At 38.0% G+C, this 24,638-nt stretch overlaps 1 protein-coding gene across 3 annotated transcripts; it reads left to right on the top strand.

Moving 5' to 3' along the window:
- The first annotated feature begins 469 nt into the window (after positions 1-469).
- slc6a3 (solute carrier family 6 member 3) lies at positions 470-21,431 on the top strand. Of its 3 annotated transcripts, XM_024268370.2 has the most exons (16): positions 470-2,263; positions 3,059-3,154; positions 3,494-3,704; positions 4,311-4,442; positions 10,194-10,410; positions 12,008-12,146; positions 12,297-12,431; positions 14,182-14,285; positions 15,121-15,245; positions 16,160-16,272; positions 16,423-16,551; positions 16,703-16,802; positions 17,899-17,999; positions 19,311-19,478; positions 19,621-19,692; positions 21,214-21,431. In XM_024268370.2, the coding sequence occupies exons 2-16, from the start codon at positions 3,098-3,100 to the stop codon at positions 21,235-21,237; spliced, it is 1,827 nt and encodes a 608-aa protein (XP_024124138.1). In that variant the 5' UTR covers positions 470-2,263; positions 3,059-3,097; the 3' UTR covers positions 21,238-21,431. The 3 variants fall into 3 exon arrangements, with proteins under 3 accessions (XP_024124138.1, XP_036071661.1, XP_036071662.1); XM_036215768.1 differs by lacking the exon at positions 21,214-21,431 and having other exon boundaries at positions 19,621-19,844; XM_036215769.1 differs by lacking the exons at positions 470-2,263; positions 21,214-21,431 and having other exon boundaries at positions 2,346-3,154; positions 19,621-19,844.
- Positions 21,432-24,638: the final 3,207 nt, after the last annotated feature.

Here is a 24,638-nt window from a genome sequence, read left to right on the forward strand (position 1 = left end):
AATATGTAAACCTGCAAGCAAAACATGTATTTATGCTATTGCTGCCTGTTTATCAGAGTTTGTTCAGTGGAAAGCCTAAGACGAAAGACTTGTGTATGCTTGACCGAGCAATATTGTCTTTCCGATGGCTTGATGTATGTGAACCAAGACATTATTTTTCTGTATACGTCTCGTCTTTTCTATATTGAACAGGCTTTATTTTATTAATGCATTCTGAGGGTGAAGAGTCATGATGGCAAGCTACTCTGACTTTGTTTAGGACTGCTATGATGTTTAGTAACTTGTTGATGTGACTCTGGGATGAAATTAAAGAAACATTAACTCAACACTTGTTTTTTTTTTTTTTTTTTTTTTTTCCCACTTTTACAGTGGGAATTAGGTTGGTTATGTTCAGTTCCATGATAGATTTATAAAACTTGCATCGGCAATTGGTTTAAAAGTTGCTTAAAACCATTAACTGCATACGAGATCTGGACTGAGCGACTCCTCCCCCTTCAAATTCCAAACACGAAGTACCCACTGCTTCCAAGAAGCCAAAATCCCATAGACTTATATGGAGAAATAAAATATTACACAGTAATTAGTTTTGTCAGAATAGTGGTTCTTGCTAATCCTATTTTTTTTTTGTCTTATTCGATTTATAAACTGGCCAATTAGAGGCCTCGTAACTATGTGGCCTCATGTCAAATATTAAAAAATTTTGGCAGATTCTGTTGTGAGCCCTGTGTATATTTCCTAAGTCCAAACAAGGCCAGAACCACCTCCCTTCCACCAATATTTTACCACATGGTGCTCCTAAAAATATTTTTCTTTTAGTGTGTTTTCTTCACCTTCCTCCACCGCTTTCACCTTCCCCCTCCCCTCTTCCCTATCATCACCCATCTTCTCTTCGGGTCTCAGCTGTTGCTTTTATGAAAACAAGACACTCGATTATGTCCGCCCCACCATTTGTCGAAGCTCCATCCGAAACCTCATAATTCCAGCACGGCTTACATCGACCCAACAATTTCTGACACCGGCCCGAGGCTTGAGAGATGATTGCACTTTACAGGTGCATCGGCGACACTGTGGAGGCTGCAGATTCGGGGATTAGTGGTCAATTGATCACAATGACTGGCTTACATACAAGAATCTGTCTGGACAGACACTAAAGTGATCATAAGTCTTTCGGCGGTGAGTGGCCTGATCACGTTTCTTGACGGCGTGATCCTGTGTTTGGTTGAGATGAGGAACCACCGGGTGTCAGGAATGATTGTGTTTTGGTTGTTGAACATTCCAACTAATGAGATTTTATATGACAGGGTGACGGGGCGGGTCACTAAAGTCTTTAAGGTGGTACCGAGCTTTAACTAAACCCAAAGAAACTATCCACTAAATTAAAAAAAAACGTTTTTTTTTATTTTCTTCTCTTATATAAATAGCTGCAACAATAATATATATTTGCTATTTAAATTCTCTCTTGGCCATAAAATATGGCCTTTATCTTGAAAAAATGTATTAGCTGGATGTTTTTTCCATAAATTATTCATTAAATTTTTGAACAAAATTGATAAATCCTATAGGATGTCTATATCAACAATATTTGCCACAATCAATCATAAAATTTCAAATTTAATACAATTCCCAGAAGAAAAAAAGAAATAACCACTGATAAGGATTATAATATTAAAGACCTGTCACTTTGCAAATGCTAAAATATATATTTTATCTTTGCTATCTGGTAGATATTAAAAGAAATGTCCAATTAAATGTCTAGATCAGGTAAGAAAATGCAGTGATGGGGAAAAGAGGAGGGGAATGGATGAGGCTGAAGTGAGGAAGGAGGGAGAGTGGGAGGAGAGTGACGATGATGGGGGAGTGTTGATTATTCCTCATATTTCAAGAGAGGTCCCGGCGACAGATCTCCATACAGTATCTTGGGGTACTCCGGTCGTTGTGTCTGTTTGTCTCTGGATCCCCAAAGGGGCGGGAGGGGTTGATTCAGATCAGAACCGATTAACTGCTCCTGATTTTTTTTTCTATCTTTCTGTCATCTTTTTGTCTTTACTCTCACCCCTTGACTAATCTTAAAATTTTAATTTTTTCTACAATATTTTACTTTTATGCTGAGAATTTGTACTTTCATTTTACTCACTTATTTAAGGTCTTATTGAAGAGAAAGCAATCTGCAACAGTTGGCAGTGCACTGAAAATAATCAGCTCTGGAATTAATTTTCCATAACTAGCGACTGGTAGAGGATTGACCAACCACTTTTTCCTACAGGTAAGTTATTTCACTTTTCATATTTTACTTTAATTTCAATAATTTTTTTTATTAATTATTCTTGCACAATTTAGGGAAGAAATGTGCAATACTAAATAAGCAACATTGAATTTGTAGGAGTTCCAACTCTATAAGTAAATTTAATGATTAAAAAATGTATTAATTTATTTAATTAATATTTTGTGTGGTTTTCTTTTCATATTTTCACAATAAAAGCTTCTTTTTCTGCAGAATCAAAGTTTTTCTTAACAACCATCAGGATATAGAAAGCCTGGTTTAAATAAGGCCTTTAACCGATCCAGATCTATCATTTTTATGTCCTCCGTGTGATGGGTGTGGGAGCAAAGATTGTAAAGATGACAGTGAAAATCTGTGCAAAATGGCGACAAAAAAGAACGTGAATGATGATGACCTGCTGAAGACGCTCTTCCATCACGCTCATTTACTCTTCTTGTCACCCTTCGCTGTTTTTCACCGCTCTAATTCTATATTTTAACAAGCAACTTCAAAGCTAAAACTATATGGAGTTAAACAAGTCATTTTTTAAGTTTGTTTCTTTTAACCTTAAAAAAAAAAATCCACCTTTTTGTGTCTTTAAAAAAATTGCTTCATAAAAAAAACGCATTTTCGATTAAAGCACTTGTTGATACATTTGAGTAGCTGAATGTAGCTTTAACCTTATTTCATATAAAGGAAATTCCTCATTTCTCCTCATATGCATTCTGTTCTGATACACTTTCCACACCTTGTCAATTTCCTTCCTCTTACACATTTCTGGGCATTTCATATAAGCAGTTTTTGCTGCACCCCTGAGAGGGAATCCCTCCTGAAGAGATGTCTTCAGTCATAGCGCCTGAAAAGCCACCGTCCAACACCATGGGTCCCAAAGAGGTCAGTGCAGAAAATGAGATGCATGATAAATTAATTTGCACACGATAGTTAAAAGGAGTTTTTGAATTTTAGTGTAAATTTGTTTTACAATTTTCATTGAACTTCTTGAACACTGCAGAAACAGGCTTCAATAAATGAAAAAAAACATTGCAAAATTTGAAAATAATATTTTCTTTTTCTTGGAAAACAGAAAATAAAAATATTTTTTCTTGAAACAAGGGTCTTTTTGCTTTTTAAAGATTCACTTTTTGCAGTGAAATGATTTATACTGGTTTCCTCATACTTGAAAGTGCACACAACATACTAATTTTGGTCCTAAAGTAATGCTTGTTCCTCCAGGTGGAGCTGATCCTTGTCAAAGAGCAGAATGGGGTTCAGTTTACTTCGACCACCTTAGTCACTCCGGCTGCACCGCAAGCACACCCCAGTGGAGAGGAGGAGAGGGAGACCTGGGGCAAGAAAATCGACTTCCTGTTGTCTGTGATTGGATTTGCCGTGGACCTCGCAAATGTCTGGAGATTTCCTTACCTCTGCTACAAGAACGGAGGAGGTGAGGTTGAGGGGAAAGGGGCTTGTCCTCTAAACTCTGTAAATAAAAGTAAAAAAAAAAAAATAGGTAAAATTTCATGTATTCTATTAATTTTTGCAATTCAAACATTTTCTCTGCACTATAACTGTGTTTTTAGATCTTTCTATATGCACTTTTGCAGCCCTTTTCCAGTAAACAAAATGGGGAACCGTCACAGCTGCTCTGCATAGATTAGCTTTAACAATCAGTATCAGTAATTATGGCTGTTTAACATAGAGCTCTCATTGTGTTTAAGAGCCACAAATGACACTGCAAGCATGGTCAAAGCTGGCAGGCAGTGATTGACGAAACATTTTCTTTTTTTTTAAGAGGACATAAAAACACCGTGAGGCTGTATTGTCTATTAATATTTGCAAATTTCACATTAGATAGTTAGTTATAAATACTTGCTCACACTTAGATAAAGTTTTAACTTAAACCAAGTTGCCTTTTTTATGTCATTTTAGTAAACTCTTCAAAAATAATGTGACATAAACCAAAACCTATTTAATTTTTTGAATACATACAAATAATTCAATCTCATGTATTGTTTGATTTTAGAACCTTGCCATGTGTGTGTTTGTCCAGGTGCCTTCCTGGTGCCGTACCTGTTCTTCATGGTAATAGCAGGAATGCCTCTCTTCTACATGGAGCTGGCTCTGGGGCAGTACAACAGAGAGGGGGCTGCTGGGGTCTGGAAGATATGCCCCATATTTAAAGGTCGGTGTTTATTCGCAAAAATGTTAAATCAAATGTTCTAACACTGTTCTTGATCACTGAGGGGTTCAAAGTTCCACTCCTTCATTCTAAGAGAAAATCAAATTCATGCAACTAATGTTTTAGATAAAACAAGTACCATATAAATTATATTAAATTGCAGTTTTAACTTGTAGTTTCCACAGTAAGTCTTTGTTTAATCTACACAGGAGGACAATTCATTAAGTCTTTCTGTATAATATGCAAAAAAATGCTGCTAAACAATTTAATTTAACCTGTTGTTATTACAGTTAAACACTTTTTAGTTAAATCATTTTTATTTTACAAAATATCGATGTGCATTTAGCATCTAACAGATGTCAAAATTACAGTAGAATGTAGATTACAGGTTTTTAAAGTGATTCTGTCGTGATTTCTATTACTTTAAATCGATTTCGATTTTCTTTCTGTAATTTAATTTGCGGTGAAACTGTAGTTTTTACTGAATTTCTCTGTTAAGCCCAGCTGCTGAAAATAATCTATAAAAACAGACATTTTTTACAGTGATATGTTAAATTAAAATACATACTCTTACTAACTAAATAAATAATAAATAAATAAATAAAACTGAACATTAACCGTACTTATTGCAAGATTGGTTCCACTTTAGAACAACAAATTATTTATAAAACATAAACAAGCGTTAAAAGAATGTTTATTTGGCGCTTATTGGAATTCATGTCATCAACGAATGCTAATAAATGACTTAGGAAAATGTTGACTTTACAGGTTTTTAAAGTTATTCACTCATAATTTCTATTACTGTAAATCGATCTGCATTTTTTTTTTATTTTTCTGTGATGTATTTACTGTGCAATTGTAGCTTTTACTGAATTTCTCGGGTAACCTCAGCTTCCGCGATTAGTCTGTAAAAACAACATTTTTTTTTTTTACATTGTATAAATTAAATTAAAACATGTATGAAAAATAAATAAATGAAACTGTTTTTTTCTTGTAACCCCAGCTGTTGAATGATTCAGTAAAGAACAAAACACTGTTTACAGTGTATATGTTAAACTAAGAGATGTACACTCAAATAATTAAAATAAAAATAGATAAAATCAACAATAACTAAACTTCTGTAAGATTGATACCACTTTAGAATAATAAATTATTAATAAAACATAATTGAATATTAATAGTGTTTATTACGCATTTATTGACATTACTAACACAACAGTTAATGCTAAGTATTGACTTATAAGCACGTTATTAATGCTTTGTTAATGTTTTATGAAGAGCTACCCCCACCCTCACACACATACTTCCATGCACACACAACGTAATGATGTATAAAATGATTAAGTAATACAATGTTGACTAGAAATTAAATCATCTGATGAGTTTCTTAGTAGTAATGACCAATCACAATCACAGAGGTCATGTATGGAATCAATTTTTCTTTCTTTTTTTTTTTTTTTTTTGTGCGTTTGCTTGTTGGCTGTCGGTTGTCTGACAGTGAAGGCCAGTCCTTGCCGTCTGCGGCTGCCTGTCCACATGCCAGTCTCTTTTGTCCCCCTGTCTCTGTGCTGAGCAGCGACAGGCACTACTTATCCCTCCCAGAACATCAGGTTTTGCTGGCACTCAGATGGAAAACAGATGAAAATTGGGCTTTTAGACTCCTGCCCTGATTGTCCAGTTGAGTTGCGCTGGCTGACACTCTCTCAACACATCATTAAACAGAGCGCAGTTCAGGAGAAATGCCATTCATATATGCCTAAGTGGAGAAGGAAAACATTAAAGACAGTAAAAAAACAGGCTAAGCTTGGTTTAACAGCGTTTATACACTTTATAAGTCCTCTTTTTGGATGTATTTATTTCATTCCACCCAAAGTTCCGTCAAGGTTAAAATCAATGCTTTGAATCAGAAAATCATGGAAACCATTTTGTTGAGTCACAGCTGGACGTTATGTCTGCGACTGGTGTGAAGCCATGCCCCTGTGGTTGTGAAGGTTGCCCACACGTGTTGCTCCACGTCTTCCTGCCAGTGCCTCCTCAGTGTGAACATGTGCCGTCTGCCAGAGACCACACTGAGTACGTTGACGTTCTAATCACACGCTTCGCTCTCCTGCCTCCCAGCAGGGGGAGAGCAGTAATTATTCAAACGCACGGACACATGCTCATATTGACAGTAATTATTCTGATCAACAAGCTGATTTCCTCTCGGGATCAATGCATCTGAAGAAAAGGATGAAGGAGCGGATGTGGGGGAGATAGCATGGCCACATGTGGTGCTAATAAGAGGCATCGCTTTGCGGACAAATGTCACAACAGCATCACAAAGATATCAATAATGCACAGGGATGGTCAGGCTTCCTTGCAAAGGTTAAAATCAAATTCAGCCTCAGAAGAGCAGACACTGTTCCAGATTTGTATAAAGGGTAGATAGGGTGATAATTAAGGCATGAAACCTCCGTTTTCAAAGTTACTTTTCTGTTTCTGTGAGACCTAAAGATGCTAACTGAGAGATTGTGTTGTCAGTGGGAGATTAATCATTTATCAGTGACTTATAAGAATCTCACTAAAAAAACAAAAAAAAGTCAAACCCAGTTTAGTAAGTTACATGACGGCTTCAATGTGCATTTAGGAAAAATAGACACCAGAATATGCTCTATATTTGAGTTATTTACCTGTTAAATTGCATTGTATGTTCTATACATTTAGAATTCTATATATATAAATATATATATATATATATATACACATATATATATATTAAATAGCTTTATTAAATTTTTACAGGTTTTTCAGCATTTCCACGCTGAAACTTGTAGTTGTACCTGCTGTACTGACTACAAAAGTTAGGCAATAATTTTTAAGCCTGGCTCCATGGGCCATATACAGCCTGTGATTGAATTTTCATCTGCCTACATGTTCTAATGAAATATATGTCCCCCAGCACTGTCTAAAAATTTTGAATGACCTCTTAATTGTGATTGAAGCAACACTTTTGTGACACTTTTTAATTCATTTAAAAAGTAAATTACTGGAAATTAAAAAAAAAAAAGGTTGACAGTGAGGGGTGCCTCTTCCAGACATGTAGAAACTGGAGTATTATTTCAGTGTAATACAAAACATTTGTCTATCTAAAATACTAAGAGACTATGACTGTAATCTAGAAGTTTAACATCTAAAAAAACGACTTGACAAGACATGTTAACTTCACAAACTAACTGGGAAAAAATGGAGCATGGTCCTTAAATTGAAATTTACTGTAATTTTGGTAAAAAAGTTGTTTGACTTCCTGTTTTTTTTCTGTTCTATGTAAAAGGAAGTTGAACGTCTGCCATTGCAGCCTAATTTCCATTACAGAGCTTTTGCATTTAAAGTTTAGACACTCCTGTGATGGATGAAAATACATAGGGGAGTTTATGACTATTTGAAGCAAGTCCAGTTGGACTTACTGTAACTGTAGGTTCCTTAGAAGAAAATTGTGTTTTTGTATTCTGATGACGGAGGACAAATATAAAGAAAACTAAGCTTAAAATTGCATTTTGTGAATATTTCTTTATTTAAATTGTTGGGAATCAGGAGCAGAAAAAAATGCAGCTATAAAAAACTTGTAGTTGTGAGATAGAAACTACTGTCATCAGGCCATGAGCTCTCAGCTCTGCTCCATTCTGATGTTTCCACTTGTAGACAACGAGATCCATATACATTTTCATTTTCCTCATCTGAGCTGGAGTCTGGCTCAAAACCGAATGTTTGGAAAGCTCCAATATCGCTTGCCATTTTTGTTGCTCAACTGATGTTAGGTTGGGGTGTGAGGAGCCGTAAGCTAGAGGGAGAGTGTGTAAACAGATAGATGATGGGAAATAAGATAAGATAAGATCAACTTTATTCATCCCCGCAGGGAAATTCAGTTGTAGAAGCAGCAATAAATAATAATAAAAAGCACAAAACACCATTAAACTGCTAAAAGATCTATACAAAATTCAAATGAAATGTAACTAACTTATAAACATAAGTAGTCATAGCAGCAGAATAAATATAAATAAACAAATGTACACACATAGCAGCAGAAAAAGACTATATACACTCATGTACAAAGATGTAAAAAGAGCCTAAGAAAAAGCACCAAGGTGTTTTCTTTTCACCTTTTAGACATGGAGGAGTTATAAAGCCTAGTGGCAGATGGCAGGAATGACTTCCTGTACCGCTCCTTAGAGCAGCGGGGCTGCAAGAGTCTACAGCTGAAGCTGCTTCTAAGTGTGTCCACAGTTGCATAAAGAGGGTGGGAGGGATTGTCCAAAATGGTCAGCAGTTTAGCCAACATTCTGTCTCTCGCCACTTCCACTAAGCTGGCTAGCTTGGAACCAACAACAGAACCAGCCTTTTTAATGAGTTTGTCCAGTCTGTTGGCGTCCTTTGCTTTGATGCCAGCACCCCAGCAGACTACAGCAAAGAAGATGGTGCTTGCCATGACAGACTGGTAAAACATGTGGAGCATCCTATTACAAACATTGAAGGACCTGAGTCGCCTCAGGAAGTACAGTCCACATTCAGCTGCAGGTGATTCTCCTCGCACCACCTGACGAAACAGTCCACAAGGTCCCTGTACTCATCCTCCTGTCCGTTCTCCACACACCCAACAATAGCTGTGTCATCCGAGTACTTCTGGAGGTGACAGAACTCAGAGCAGTAATGGAAGTCAGCAGTGTAGGTGGTGAATAGGAATGGAGACAGCACAGTTCCTTGAGGGGCTCCTGTGTTGCTGGTCAGAGTGTCAGACACACATCTCTGCAGTCTCACAAACTGAGGTCGACCTGTCAGGTAGTCCTCAATCCACGCAACCAGGGGAGCCTCCACCTGCATGTTCTCCAGCTTGGCCCTCAACAGTCTCGGCTGGATGGTGTTGAAGGCAGAAGAGAAGTCGAAGAACATGACTCGCACGGTGGTGTTCAGTCCATCCAGGAAGCTGTAAGCCCTCTGCAGCAGGTGTATCACAGCATCATCAACCCCAACCTTGGGCTGATATGCAAACTGCAGTGAGTCTTGAAAGGGGCTAACCAGAGGTCTGAGGTGTGACAGCACCAGCCGCTCCATGACCTTCATCACGTGGGAGGTCAGTGCTATTGGCCTGTAGTCACACGGTGCCGCAGGATGGTTTTTCTTTGGCACTGGGACCAGGCAGGATGTCTTCCAGAGCACTGGGATCCTCTGGAGATGAAGGCTCTGGTTGAACAGGTGCTGCAGAACTCCACACAGCTGGTTGGAACAGTTCTTAAGCACCCGCAGACTGATGCCATCGGGTCCAGCAGCCTCTCCAGCTCTCTCCTCACCTGGCTGGATGTGATAAATAGTCTAGTCAGAGAGGTGGGGGGTGTAAAATGGGGAAATGGGGCCGGGCTTACTCTGCCGCAAATAAGAGGCTAATTTCTAATAAACTCTTGCCTCTCTGCAGTAACTATATCCTTGAAAACGACACAGGCTTTTTTATTGATTCTGCCTTTATGTGGTATAATCATAATTAAAAGACTTCTGGGAATGCTTTTACAAAAGATGATCGGATCGGGACTTTGATATGATCTTGTCTCATAAGTGCACAGAAAGTTCTTTCACTTGTGAATCTTAGTCATAGTCCTTTGTGTATGTATCATCTCAATTTAATGAACGCAGTAGGACACGTGTGCAAGTGTTAGTCTTCGATGCATTTTACATTGCTATTTTTCTTTTTATAGAATATTAATACAAATGTTTATGTTCTTCCGACAGGTGTAGGCTTTACAGTCATCCTAATTTCTCTTTATGTTGGCTTCTACTACAACGTGATTATCTCCTGGGCCCTCTTCTACCTCTTTTCGTCATTCACCCGTGAGCTACCGTGGGTCCACTGCAACAACACCTGGAACAGTCCAAACTGCTCAGATTGGGCTGACAACAACTCAGTCAGCGACATTTACACAGCAACACCGGCTCAGGAGTACTTCGAGTAAGTTGACCATTTCCATAGTTCTAACCAATGGTTTGATCCACGTTTGTAGCCATGCAGTAGTTTGGTGCCGAGTTGTATGGGTGGTCTGTTTCTATTCCTGTAAGTCTACAAACACCTCACTGTGGTGCCCAGTCATCATATCTGACCAAGCTGTGCTGTCAGTCCAATACTTTTCCTTACCTAGCAATGATCCCATCACTTTTAATTGACGTTGCTTCTTTCTTTATAAAGCTGAGCAGGTGTTTCCTGTTCAAGCAAGAGAAAAAAAAGCAAAAAAAGTGTTGTGTTGTGACGGATGAAGGCATTTCATCCAGAATAGCTGAAGTAGCTGCCTGCTATTTACACAGAGCCACCTGCATGTGACCACAGCAGTAGAGGCTTTTGGCTCATTTGTTAGGCTCGCTCTGCAATTATCTAAAAAAAAAAAACATAAAATGTGTCATTCAGCAATCTTCTAATCTATGTTGAAATGTTCAATCAGCATTTTCTGTCTTGGTCATAAGCAAGAAAATGGTGCTTTATAATAAAGACGATATGCATTGAAACTTAAACTTGTCTAATTTGCATTTTTCTTATGAATTGTCTTGCTCAGTAGCTAACCTGATAACCTAAAAAATGCACAAAAATATAAATCCATTGTACCAAGAACCAGGTGTACATCTTCCCTATTGTCCTTGTTAGTTAAATATAGCTGTGTAGTGAACTCTGTGTGATTTAGCTTTTATTAGTATTTAAACAGTCTAATTCTGGATTACATGGAACTGAAAAAGGATCTCCATGCAAATTAACTTTATAACAAAATAACCATTTTGGGGACAAATGCAACATATTGTACTAAAACAATTATAAATGGTAATATTTTGTTATTTAACTTTCTGGATAACTGGAAATATATCTGAAGTATACAAGACTTTTTTTTTTTATTTATAGAGCTACGTTAGCACTGCCCTCGGCACAGCACATTCAAGCGAGAGGGATCTGGTCACTGACAAGATGGCGCCTGACATCATCGGCCGGAAGCAGAAAACATACAACTAACCCTAATTGTAGAAAAAAAAACGTAACTGTTAGGGTTGCTAATTAAAATAAAGTTTTCTTTGATTGAGATGGGGGTACTTCTGGTTGCGATCAAGGATTTCTGGTTCTGGATGTTGATGTATTCAGGCAGGTCCTCTTGGTTCAAGCGACCACTTCCAGTGAAAAGTCTATGTAAATGCACATTTCGGACTTCTGCGTTCTCACTTTCTCACTTTCATACATACAGTCGCTATGCGCATTTTAAACAATGTTTTGGGCTCCGCGTACAAAATATACAGTTGTTGAACGCACGTTAAAAGTTAAAACAGGTTGAACTTTGACCAATCTGGGACTTTGATTCAGTGATGAATAACTGAATTTAATTCACAAAAGTGCCAACCGTTTGATAAAATATATAGATCAGCTTTATGACAGAAGCTTTATTGTTCTTCTCCCTAGTGGCTTATACCAGGTCAGCTCTTCGTGACTGTGGGGGGCTAGAAACTAGATTTAAGATATGGGCTTGCTGGTGTCTCAGGTGCGACAATGACATTTAACTGAATGTTCTCTTTCCTAGACGCGGGGTCCTTCATATTCAGGACAGTAATGGTATTGATGACCTGGGCCGTCCCCGCTGGCAGCTGACTGCGTGTTTGGCTGTAGTGATCGTCTTACTTTACTTTAGTCTCTGGAAGGGAGTCAAAACCTCCGGAAAGGTACAGCACATTTATTGTTCTTTGATGGTGTTAAAATCCAGAAAATTAAAGCGCTCTATCTGAGTGCGTGTGTCCTGTCCTACATCTCTGTAAATGCGAACATTGTGTTTGTGTGTTTAGTGTCGTCTGTATCTTGTGTGACTCTTTCAGGTTGTGTGGATCACAGCCACCATGCCCTATGTTGTCCTGACTGTTCTGCTGCTGCGTGGAGTCACCCTGCCCGGAGCCATCGATGGCATTAAAGCCTACCTTTCCGTGGACTTCCTGAGACTCTGTGATGCCAAGGTGAGTGCCAGCAGAGGATAGTGGGGGCAGGGAAGGTGCACGAGAAGAAGGGGTTGAAGCTTAAGGAAGAAAGTGGTTTCTGAAAGTCACTTCAGAGGAAGGCTTTGACATTTTAAGGATTGCTTATACTAGTATGTTGCCAACAAAAAGCAGACAGTCTTGTAGTTTGCCTTTGAAAGGTAAACAATGAGATGTATTTACCATAGAGACTTTGCATTAATGACCCACAGGTGGAGGAGTGACTTTGAAGTTGTTGTTGTTTACCTGTTGCTGTTTACCGTCTCATCAGGGATCGCCATAGCAATACGCACAGGTGGTTTGGCAGAGAGTTGCCCTTCCTGACACAACCCTGTATTTTATCCGGGCTGGGGACCAGCACAGGGAGATTCAGACTTGAGTCCCCTTGTGTATACATCGTTTAGGCAGTGGCCTTAAGGATCTTGCCTAACGCCTGGTTTACACCGGACATGGAATTGCTGGAAAGCTGTGTGGAATGGAGGCCACTTCCATTCAACGCCCTTGTTAACCCATAGTGTAGTTCACAGGAGATGCAAAGTGCCGTGATCCTCCGCAGCCTGCTCGCGCCGTGCAGCAATTGTTTCAGTGTCTGCTCTTTTTTGTGCAAGCCGTGAGTGATCCGCGTCAATTCTGGTAAGAAGTTACACCAAGTGCATTCAAAAATCTTCAACTTTTCAAAATATAACCAATTTTTCACAATAAAATACCACGATTGACATATTTTTGTGACTAAACAGACTATAGAGATGAAAATAAATGCACAAACACAACACACACAGAAAACAAACAGACACAGAGCTACGGAGCGGGCGTGGGGGGGTTGGTGGTTTTGGGTGGCTGATGATGGCAAAAAAAAAAAAAAACGCCCTTAGTAACCTAGTAACCACAGCTGAGCAGAAGCGCCTGTCAACCATCGCGGAAAAATATGTGTCAACTAGAGGTTAAGCGGATACCGCGCGCCCTCCGCCCGTACATCGCTTTGCAGTGCTTCCACATCTGGTGTGAACCAGGCATAAGGACCCACACTGGATTAAACTCAATGTTCCCTCTGGGAAGTGAATCCTGATTATTCCTGCACGCAGCCAACTGAGCCATCCAGCCTCTAGCTTGTCAATATTTATTGCAGGGAGTTGGAAAAGCGTCGTCAATGGTTTTGGTTGAAAATTGAAAATTAGAAATATGGAGCAAAAGATAAACATTTTGAGAAAAAAAAGATCAAAAACACACATATGATGTAGATTATACAACTGTAGTCTAAATGTTGGATCATGCAATTGACACGACTGTTTCAACATGCCAGTTCCTGCTCTCAGTTTGTTGTTAACATTGAAGGAAATGTATTTGATGCAACAAACCAAGTACAAAGACATAGAAAATTGGCCATATTATTCTCTCTAACTGTGAAACCTACCATCAAAGAGTGCAATATTAATCCTAATAGTAGGTGTTTAGGTGCTTGATAAGCAAACATGCACGACCAAGATATCCAGTTATGGAGAATGATGGAGAAAGCAAGACGGACACTGAGAGCAACATTGGAGCAATTGGAGAATTAGATTAGATAGATGCGCGGAGCAGTAATTTGCAAAATTACTCCTCGTATTCACAGGCGTCTTTCATCTACTGCCGTTGAATGAGTTTCCTGCAATTATCTCTAATAATGGCTTTTTTCGTCTCCTGTTCCTTTTGTTTGCCGCTTCACACAAGTGTGCTTGTTGTGTCGCTCCCCCAGGTCTGGATTGAGGCAGCAACGCAGATCTGTTTCTCCCTGGGAGTGGGGTTTGGTGTGCTAATTGCCTTTTCCAGCTACAACAAATTCAGTAACAACTGTTACAGGTAAATCCGCGGAGTGACACGCAGGTGAGGAGATGCAGGTGTAGAGAGCGCAGGGGACATTTTCTTGCACTGCAAGCATGCAAACATGAGCGGTTGAATATCAGTAACCTTTGAAGCTCTGCGTCAATGTTTTTGACGCCTTGCTGCGCGGGACAAAGCCGTTTCACCACCTGACGCAGTCTTTGAAAATCATCAGCTTCCCCACAGGAGCTTTTAATCCCCTCTTTTTTTTCTACAAACTGACAAATGACCCAGTCCACCTTGAGAATTCATGCTTAGAGTAAAATTTGTAAAGCTTTTTTCTTATTTCTTTTTTGAGTTACATTTTTTTTACCCAGACATGCACAGGCCAATAAATTGACAGTCTGTCATTTAATTTAGGAAACTGAGAATTCTATCAAATAATCCATAAAGACGATCAATGCTGTCTCATGACTTATTATGCCTTCCAGGCCCATTCCAAGAAACTTGTTTAAAGAAAATTACATTATAGATCAGGGGTGGGAACTTTTTTGACTTGTGGGCCACTGTGGGTTTTAAAATTGGTCAGAGGGGCTGCACCAGAAGCAGATGCATGGAGTGTTTTGGTAACCCAACTCATAGGGGAAGTAAAACATTGGACCAAAACATTGCTTTAATTTTGATTGAAAATTTGCACTCAAACAAAAGTTTGTAGTGCCCCATCTATGGGGAGACCTCAGAATTACAGAGAATAAATCATTTATTCCAGTAGTTTGCCCATCCCTGTTATAGACTGTCAAAATAAGCCTGAAAATTGATGTATGAATAATTTTACAGTTTTGTATTTCTTTTTTACCTTATTTCATTGTTGCAGAGATGCCATCATAACCAGCTCCATCAACTCTTTAACCAGTTTCTTCTCTGGCTTTGTGGTCTTCTCCTTTCTTGGGTACATGTCCCACAAGCACAACGTGGCTCTTGATAAGGTTGCTCGGGATGGTATGATATTACGGAGCTCAACCTTTAAACTAGGGATGGGCCGATATCCTTTTTTCTTTCTTTTTTGGCAGATACCGATAACCAATATTTACAGAGACTACATTCGAAAGCCGATATTTGCCAATACCGATATTCAAGAGTCTGCAATGACAAATAGTTTAGAGTTCCTTTTTGTTTGTTTATTAGAAACTGACATCTGCTCTCTTACTGTACTATCACATTGTACTTGATCTTTTAAATACAACAAGAGATTTCATAGGAACATGTATGACTTTAACCCTTTAACGCCCAAAAAACACAAAATCTTCAACGTATTCTATTTTTTCTATTGTCAACACGATCAACGTATTTCCAGCAGATTCTGAAGGAGAAAGGTGGCTCACGCTGGTTGAAAAGTTACAGTAAATCAAACAACATAAAAACCAAAGCTTTAATGTTAAAGGGTTAAAACTTTAAAAATTACAGTTAGACCGAACACTGAATCATCACTAATGAATCAGTAATTCATCGTACAAGTGCAATGTCGAATGAAGTCTATTCTATTCTATTCTATTTTATAAGGTTCCCATTGCCACGGATTTATTAGGAACAATATGTATCAAAAATAAAAATGTACCTGAAAAAAATTAGAACAATGTTGGTGGATTTTTTTCACATCGGACCAATGCCACAAATTATGCAAATATTGTCCAGTACCGACACTGGCACCGATATATTACCCATCCCTACTTTAAACACCTGTTTTCTGTGTCATTATATTATAAAATTATATTTATTAGTGTTATTTGTATTTGTAAAATCTGATTCCATTTATGTTATATACTACGACTTGTAAATCAGACTATTTCCTGAACTCTGGTATAATATTTGATTTCTGGATGTTTCTTTTTGTCACTTGAGTTTTTGCTCCTCAGGTGCCGGCTTGGTCTTTGTCATTTATCCTGAAGCTATTGCAACATTACCTGGGTCGTCAGTGTGGGCCGTTATATTTTTTATTATGCTGCTGACTTTGGGCATTGATAGTGCTGTGAGTATAAACTTACAATTTTTAACAAATTTGAGATCCTTGTTGGTCCATACCCTGAACCCGATTAATTCTTCTCTGATCCCTTAAGAGTTTCTGAGACTTTTAAGCACCATAAACCCTGACGGTGTGTCTGCTGTGGTTGTGTTACAGATGGGTGGGATGGAGTCAGTGATCACAGGACTAATTGATGAATTCAAATTCCTCCACAAGCACAGGGAGCTGTTCACTCTCTTTATCGTTGTTTCCACCTTTCTGATATCCCTCTTCTGTGTCACAAATGTAAGTTTGGAACTTATTCGTCTGCATTATCGGTTTGTTATTTTACAGATGACAAATATCTATTGATAGTATTCACACATTATTCATATGTTTAGTGGTTTTCCTAATAAATCATAACTTTCTATAAACCTTTTTTTACTCTGAATTTCAGGGAGGCATGTATGTATTTACTCTGCTGGACCACTTTGCCGCAGGAACATCGATTCTCTTTGGAGTGCTTATTGAAGCCATCGGCATCGCTTGGTTCTATGGTGAGAAGGAAAAGCACTACAGACACAACTGATTAATTTGTTTTCATGGCCGGCAATGAGGATGTTCTATTATGGACTTGATGGGAAATTTGCCGGTGAAGGTGTTCTGTGCTTCAGTTCAGTCTGGTGCCATTAGTTTAAAGTATACTGCAGCTAGAAAGTCTATTTCTTCTAATAGTTTGGGCCTCCTCATTCTTTGCCCCAAAACTCCATCTGTTTAATGTTCCAGTGCTCTTGATGTGGTTCTGATGAAGTGAACAAATGGAACAAATTTTGGCTTCTACCAGTGCAACATCTGTGCTCACTCAGCAGTGGTGAGGCTACAGCAGAAAGGAAATTGCGACGGAGGATCAGGCAGTTCGCAGCTGGCACGACCTACCAGCCATAAAATAGTAGTAACAGTGATAGAGATAACATTAATGAGGCAGGAATAAAGAGTTTTTACAGCCTAAAACATAGGAGACAAAGAATTTATAAACACTTACAGAGCATAAAAACACCAAAATAAATTTAAAAGTAAAGGTCTGTGAGAACAACTGACCTGAACTTTAATCATAAGTTTTTCCTTTTCAAATATTTTATGTTCTCGTGTCATCTGAGCTTGACGGTGGATAAGGGAACCAAATCCAAACAAAGCCGTAGGCGACGGAGTCGGCATATTGCCCTACTTTGGTGGGTCCTAACCTTGGCAAGAAAGATAAATCAAACCCAAGTCCTCGAGGGAGCTTCTGTGTACCTTTTTCTTTTTTTCTTTTAAATCTCCGTTTGACCCCTGACTGTGGTCTTTTGCTCTGCTCAAGCTCATTTAGCTATGTTTAATACTTAGTCGTCAGGAAAGATATCTGCAGTGACGGATCCCTTTGACTCAGGTAACCACCAATGAAAAAAAATGTACTTTTGGCAAAAAAAGATTGATGCACTTAGATCGGGAGAATGTAATTCAGATTATTTGGATATTTTTATCCCCCAAAATTGGAATTTTGCAAAAATCTACCAAAATATTGATGTGTAATGTGTTATTTCCATAATTTGCATAAGAAAAATGCAGCTCGCTCATTTAATTGAGTTCATAAGATTCTTTTTTTTTCTGCTTGAGGTGTTGATCGTTTTAGTGACGACATCAAGGAGATGATTGGGCATCGACCAGGCAGGTACTGGAGGCTTTGCTGGAAGTTTGTCAGCCCGTGCTTCCTTCTGGTGAGTCAGTAAAGAGAAATATAACTGCATAGAGTAGAAATGGGTAAATATTTTTAATTCACGTTTCGCAGTATGACAGTGGCAATTGCTCAGTAGTGTACAAACACACAAGTTGATGACTTTATCAAAGTGAGAGCATAATTACTGATTTTATATTTAAGTGTGAGGATAGTTCTGAACATGATCCCACTTGTTTACTGCGAACAGTTAAGACCAACAATTTTTCTCCTCAAAACTCGAAGCTACAAATAGCTAAACTATGGGTCTGGAGCCACAAGCAGCAATTTCATCCCTCCATTGTGGCTCTTTGACTTAAAAAAAATAAATAAATAATAACAATGTCAGAGACATTTATTGTTAGAATATGGTTAATGCTCTTTTATGGCTGTTATGGCTATTTATTTCTTCTGCTGGACAACAGTATTCAGTTGATGTTCAGAGACAAAGTTCTTGAAGTATATAATTGCATTTACTTGTATTAAAAAATGATATGAAAATGTTGTCATATTCCTATCCGATAGTAAAAGGAGAAAAAGGATGAAGACATAACAAAGTCATAATGACAGAAAGATATCATGTTTGACTTGGCTTTCTTGTGTTTTTATTTCAAGAAAATCTGCTGCAGCAGGAGGATGTCACAGGGTGTATTTTATTTTGAAAGAAACTCATATGTCCTGCAATCAAAGGCAAAACGAGTTATTATAATCAATAGAAATATATAACCCTGTTATTGAATGCATTGTAAATATTTAAAAAATGCATTTTATGAATTGGCTTAATGGGCAAAAAAACATAAATAAAGTATATCCTAAACGGTGAGGTGCACTGTGTGGCCATCTGGAGCAAATGGCTCTTTTAGCATTAAATGTTAAGATAGACTTGTTCAAACGTGACCAAGCGCATTTTAGAATTTTTGATAATTGTCAGTTATAGTGAATTTAGGTGCAAAGAACTTTAATATTTTCAGAATTTAAGGATAACTTGTCGTATATAGGCTGTGTCCAAATGAGGTCACTGCTCTCTGGTTAATGCACTATATAAGACGTTCACCATTTTGTTGGAGTGTTTGAATCTACAATATTTAAACCCAGTGGCCTGGAAACTTCCTTGAAGTCAGTGCAAAAAAAACAGTGTGCATTGATACTAGATAGAAAGGTGAATATAGAAAAATGAAAAATGAACCCTCACTGAGTTGAAAAGAATAGTCTACCAAGACTAGCTATTGAATCCATGCTTGTGTTTGTAGGTCCACAACACCATCCTGTGAATAAATGCAGCTTTTAAATGTGTTTTATAATTTTTTTTTTCTAGTTTATGGTTGTTGTGAGCTTTGCCACGTTCAACCCTCCCAACTACGGCTCCTACATGTTTCCGCCATGGGCTAACATGCTGGGGTGGTGTCTGGCTATGTCCTCGATGACCATGGTTCCTCTCTATGCCATTTACAAACTCTGCACACTGCCTGGAAAGTTTTGCCACGTAAGTTTGAAAGATGTATTCCTAAAAACATGACGATGAAGTGGGCTGTGGGAACAGTTGTTATTGAGCTTCTTTATTAGTAGCTTTTTTTTTTTTTTTTTTTTTGCTAAAGGAGGGCCTTTAACTGCTTTTTCTTTAACAGAGGTTAGCTTATGCCATCACTCCAGAGACAGAGCATCATCTGGTAGACAACGGGGAGGTTCGGCAGTTCACTGTAAGTGTCACCTTCTTCATCATTTCACAATGAATTCTAAATATTACATCACTGCAAGTGATTTTTTGAGAAATATACTAAACTGTTAAAGATCCACTCTGATGACAACTGTGTTTGAAGTGTTTTTAACATGTTTTTCTGTCGCATTTTTCCCATGATGGAGAACATATATTAAGATAATTCTGATTATAACTGCATTTCTAATTATTTCTTTATTCAAATTGTTGTGAATCAGCAACAGACAAAAAATGCTGTTGGAAAAAGCTTGTAGGTATGACATAGAAGCTACTATGGCAGGTCATAAGCTGCTTGCTCTACTACATTTTGATCCATTTGCTTGTAGACAACTAGATACATGTAAGTCTTTGGCCCAATTCAAATTATTCCCTTCTCCTTACCCCTACATTTAGCCCTCCAAATGGAGAGTTATGGAAAATTGTGTCTCTGAATTTAGGCGTCACTTTCATTCAATTACGTTACTAATAGACGCCGGTCAGCTTTCAGCGCGCGAATATACATAATGACAGTGATTTTATAATTTTAAAGTCATTAATTACAACAAATACTACAAATGCCTCTTCAAGGGGGGTTAAGGAGAAGGGGTAGGGAGAAGGGAAGTCGGATTGGGCCATAGATTTCCTGGTTCAAGCTGGCATCTGGCTCAAAGCTGTACATCTGGAAATTCAATGTTGCTCACCATTTTTATTGCACCACTAATGTTAGGTTCAGGGTCTGCACGCTCTCGCGGGAGAGGGTGTAAACAGATGTGGGGGCAGGCTTTCTCCGTTCCATTGATCCTGCCCATAACTTAGGAGAGGGACCTGGCTGCCATAACTGTTGGGTCACCACTTAAAATAAAGGGCTTATTTTGTGGGGAACTTTCTCTTGTGGACATTGATGCTGCTCTGCAGAAACTATGTCCTAGAAAACAACATTTTTTTATGGCTAAAAATGGCATAATAATAATTAAAAGACCACTGGGAACACTTTAATCCTAGAACTCTATCGCAGGGTGATTTTCACCCGAGCGAAAGTATTTACATTATTCTAAATTTGTTGCGTTTTTGTAAATGTCATTGCTCCCTGGGTAAACTCTCACATATCCCAGGAATGAGTGGACCAAAGGCCAAGTGTACAGTGTCATTATTTATTTTTTTAGGAATTTTTTCTTCTCAAATTCCTACATTTTCTGCCTTTTTTTAAGCATGTTCTCAGGATCTTCCTATGGTTTTTTTCCCGCTTTGTTGCATAAAGAACAGTTTGAAATAAAATAAAACGACTCTAATTTATCATGTGTTGTCACATCTTGATCCAATTTTTATGAGAAATACTTTTTATTGGGTATTTTATATCAGGTAAAAGTTACCCAACAAAAAGGATGGTTTAACTTTTTATCGCGAAAGTGTTCTAGGGTTGAAAAAAAAAAGATGATCTGAGTGGGAAATTAACCATTTTGCTTCCAACATTTGCAAAGTTTTTTTTTTCTTCATGTAATGGTCATGTCGTATGTTTGTCTTCTAGCTGCATCACTGGTTGGTGGTCTGAAAGCTGGAAAGAGCAGAGCAGAGCGACAGGAGGAGACAGACTGATGAAAGGGATGCGGGGTGGATGGATGGATGCATACACAACAAAGGTCTGAAGAGCTACGAAGAGGAAAGCCATTTATACTGATTACGCTGATGTCCACAGACCGAGACACTTAGAAGTGCCAATGATTAAAAAAAAAAGGAGAAAAAAAAGAGAAATCACCCCCACACACAGATATAGCCGTGTCCTTTCATTTTAACTATGGATGTTTCAAACTGTGCATTCTCCACCCTAGTTCTCCACCAGCTGGTGAATGGAATTCAGCCAAGCAGTTTATGTGGTGTTCACGTGCTACTTGCATAAATGCAAATGTTTCCAAATGCATACGATGCTAGTGTTAGCCTGCTAGATAGATATCAGTGTGAGAAATGTCTCCAAACCTTCTGACATTCGTGACATTGAGCAGTGAAGGCCACAGATGAACGAACACAAAAAGATTTTATGTAGTTTGTGTCGAGTGCGTAGTTGCACAGAATAAAGATCTCAATACAATCATTAATGTAAAGGGGCTACAAAAAGGTTTTTTTATTTGCTACTAAGGCTTAAAACATTTTTAATTAAATGTTTTAATTAGGTTTCTTTGCTAATATGTATAAGCGTTTGTAAATCAGAGGGGATTAAAATAAATATTATTCTATTTTTACTAATCCCAAATCCTTTATAGGGATTTTTATTGTTTACCTACTTTTAAGACTGTTATGATGTAATTATATTATATTTAAAGATATATAAAATAATATACAACAAATATAGGCCTAAAGTGGCTGTGAGGCCAAATTTTACTAAAAACTATTTGATGGATTTTTATTTCTTAGTTCTAACGTGAAATATTTTTGTCAATATAAAATCCTGGAAGCATTAATATAAACTTTTCATTGACCTCCATCTTAAAATATGTCAGTTCTGACCCAGATGTGGGAAAATCTTTTGTCGATGAGTGGACGGGTTCAAGTCTGTTTTTAAGATGCACCTTTATGATAACTCCTTAAAACCTCTTTTAGGACGTCATCCAAAAAGCTGCAGAATAGTTTGGGATTGTAATTACATTAGGATGATCTATAAGGTGAATATTTTGTGTACTTGGGTACATTTTTCTGCTCCATAATTGCTCCCTTATGGATGTGACAATAACAATGTAAAGAACACTAAGGAACAAATCAGCATTTGTGCAAAAGTAGTGATTTTATTGGCTAGAAAAAAGCTAACCTAAGGATTTATAGTTTCCAACAAGAGAACAGACATTTGATTAGGATTTAGATTCTTTGTCACATAACAGGGAATGCATCTGCAAATGTTGCTCCAGTTACAACAAAACAGCAATCTAGATATCGTAGTAAAATAAGGAGCTCATTGGCAGGTCAAAAGGTCACATACAATGTAAGATGAAAATTGGTTATACATGAATATATGTGGAAATTGAGAGAAAATTTAGGTCTTTGCGTAAAAATTTCACAGATGTATCACAAATAAACCACATTAAAACCACAAAAGAAGTAAATATAAATAATGTAAACCCGCACTTCATTGAATTTCTTCACTTTGACATTCAGAGTATTGGCCAGAAAACACATTATGTCAGTACCCGCCCTCGCAATGCTTTGTTTTCAATAAAGATTTGGATTCCCCTTGTCTGCACCAGTTCTAAATCAACTGCTAGGCACTAGCCGAGGTAGCCCGTCAATACGGGGACCCTCACGAGGAGCCGCAGCTGGGGAGATCTGCTAAAAGAGGCCGACACGCCATCCATCCATCCATTGTCTTGACCGCTTTGTCCCTTTCGGGGTCGCGTGGGTGCCAGAGCCTAACCCGGCTGCTGATGGGCGAAGGCGGGGTTCACCCTGAACAGGTCGCCAGTCTGTCGCAGGGCAGGCCGGCAAGCAAGCATCTCGCAAAAATCACCGACTGCGTAAGATTAGCGTAATAATTGCGTATACATGAGTTACGTAAAATACTGCGTAATTTTCAAATGACCAAAACCAAAGTCACGTAAAGCCAAGACCCTTGGCGAACATATGCTCACATCGACAAATTAAGCACACGACATTTATGAATTACGTATATCACGCATGTATCACTAAAGACCGAAAATTACATGGTGGAAAATAAGCAAATTTTACGTGGCGGCAGTGTGACACAGCCTTTAGATAAAAAACAGTAAATACAAATGTGCAAAAATTTTGTGCAAATTGTAGCATCTAAACCTTAAAATAAATTTCCAATGCTGTCCTAAATATATCTTTTGATTGTTGAACCCAAATGAGCAAAGTAGAGGTCAGAATCAGCCCTGAGCATAAGTTTCAAACCTGGCAACCCGTTCTATTGTCATCAGTCTTTATTGTAAAACTGCAACAAAGGGAGACAGTAGAAAAAAACTGAGAAACAAACCTTTTAAATGTCAAACTAAACACCTTACATTTCAACCTGTTCTAATGTTACCATTGTTCCATTCATTTCATTCAATCCACCAAAGAACATAGAAATTCAAATATCGCTTCCTCCCACTGAAACATTTCAACTTTATCAGTGCAAACTGCAGCCATAAAAGTAACTCTAGATTTGTTGATATTCATTTCACCAAGTTTTAGGTTTTGATTTTCCTTCTACAGTTCACACAAACCCGTCCTCTGTGTTTAAAGACTGTTTAAAAAGCTGCTTTTTATCAAACTGCAAACTAATAGTGTCTAATGTAGTCAACGGATTAAGATTATTTACATAAATATGTATGTGGAACTAAATGTAGTGTAATCAAGGACTTGTATTGTACTGTACTGTAAGATACTACATTGCAAGAGCAACAAATACTCTATAGACATATTTTAGCCTTAAGGAGCTTCTTGAAAACTATATTCAGAAATCTATATGACTCCCACACCTGTGAGCTCTGTCTGTTTTCAGGGACTCTCCCTCAATGACTCAGCTGTGACTTCTTCTCTTGTGACACACTGAAGGGTTCATTGCGTTCCAAGTTGTATGCCTGTGTTGTTGTGCTGTTTCGTGGTGTTTCTGACTGTATGACTTTGTTTTGTACTGTTAAACAAAGTATCAAGAATAAAACTGTTACAATGGGATCAGTTGCTTTCTGTTTGTTTGAGGGTTTTTGTTCTACCAGTCAAGGACTGCAAGGACCAGATTGATTTTGTAATCTTCCTGCGCCTTTGAGCACAATTTACCCAAAAACTCACCAAAATGTGCACATGCCTAGTACCCGGTGAAAATAACATTTTTGATTAATAGAACATTTTAAAAACAATGACAACACAATGGATTTTTTTTAATGATAGGGATCAAAATCTCTTATGGGGATAATTTTTTTTTCACCAAATTCCACAAACGAAACCAATACAAGCATGTCGTGGATA

The sequence above is a fragment of the Oryzias melastigma genome, linkage group LG16 (assembly GCF_002922805.2).
Source record: "Oryzias melastigma strain HK-1 linkage group LG16, ASM292280v2, whole genome shotgun sequence".
In the NCBI taxonomy this organism is placed as follows: domain Eukaryota; kingdom Metazoa; phylum Chordata; class Actinopteri; order Beloniformes; family Adrianichthyidae; genus Oryzias; species Oryzias melastigma.

Excerpts from the sequence above, each read along its gene's own strand:
- slc6a3 (XM_036215768.1), top strand. The coding sequence starts at position 3,098 with ATGTCTTCAGTCATAGCGCCTGAAAAGCCACCGTCCAACACCATGGGT. Across the intron at positions 12,147-12,296 it reads GAGTCAAAACCTCCGGAAAG|GTTGTGTGGATCACAGCCAC; the intron begins GTACAGCACATT and ends TGACTCTTTCAG. Across the intron at positions 15,246-16,159 it reads TGATAAGGTTGCTCGGGATG|GTGCCGGCTTGGTCTTTGTC; the intron begins GTATGATATTAC and ends TTTGCTCCTCAG.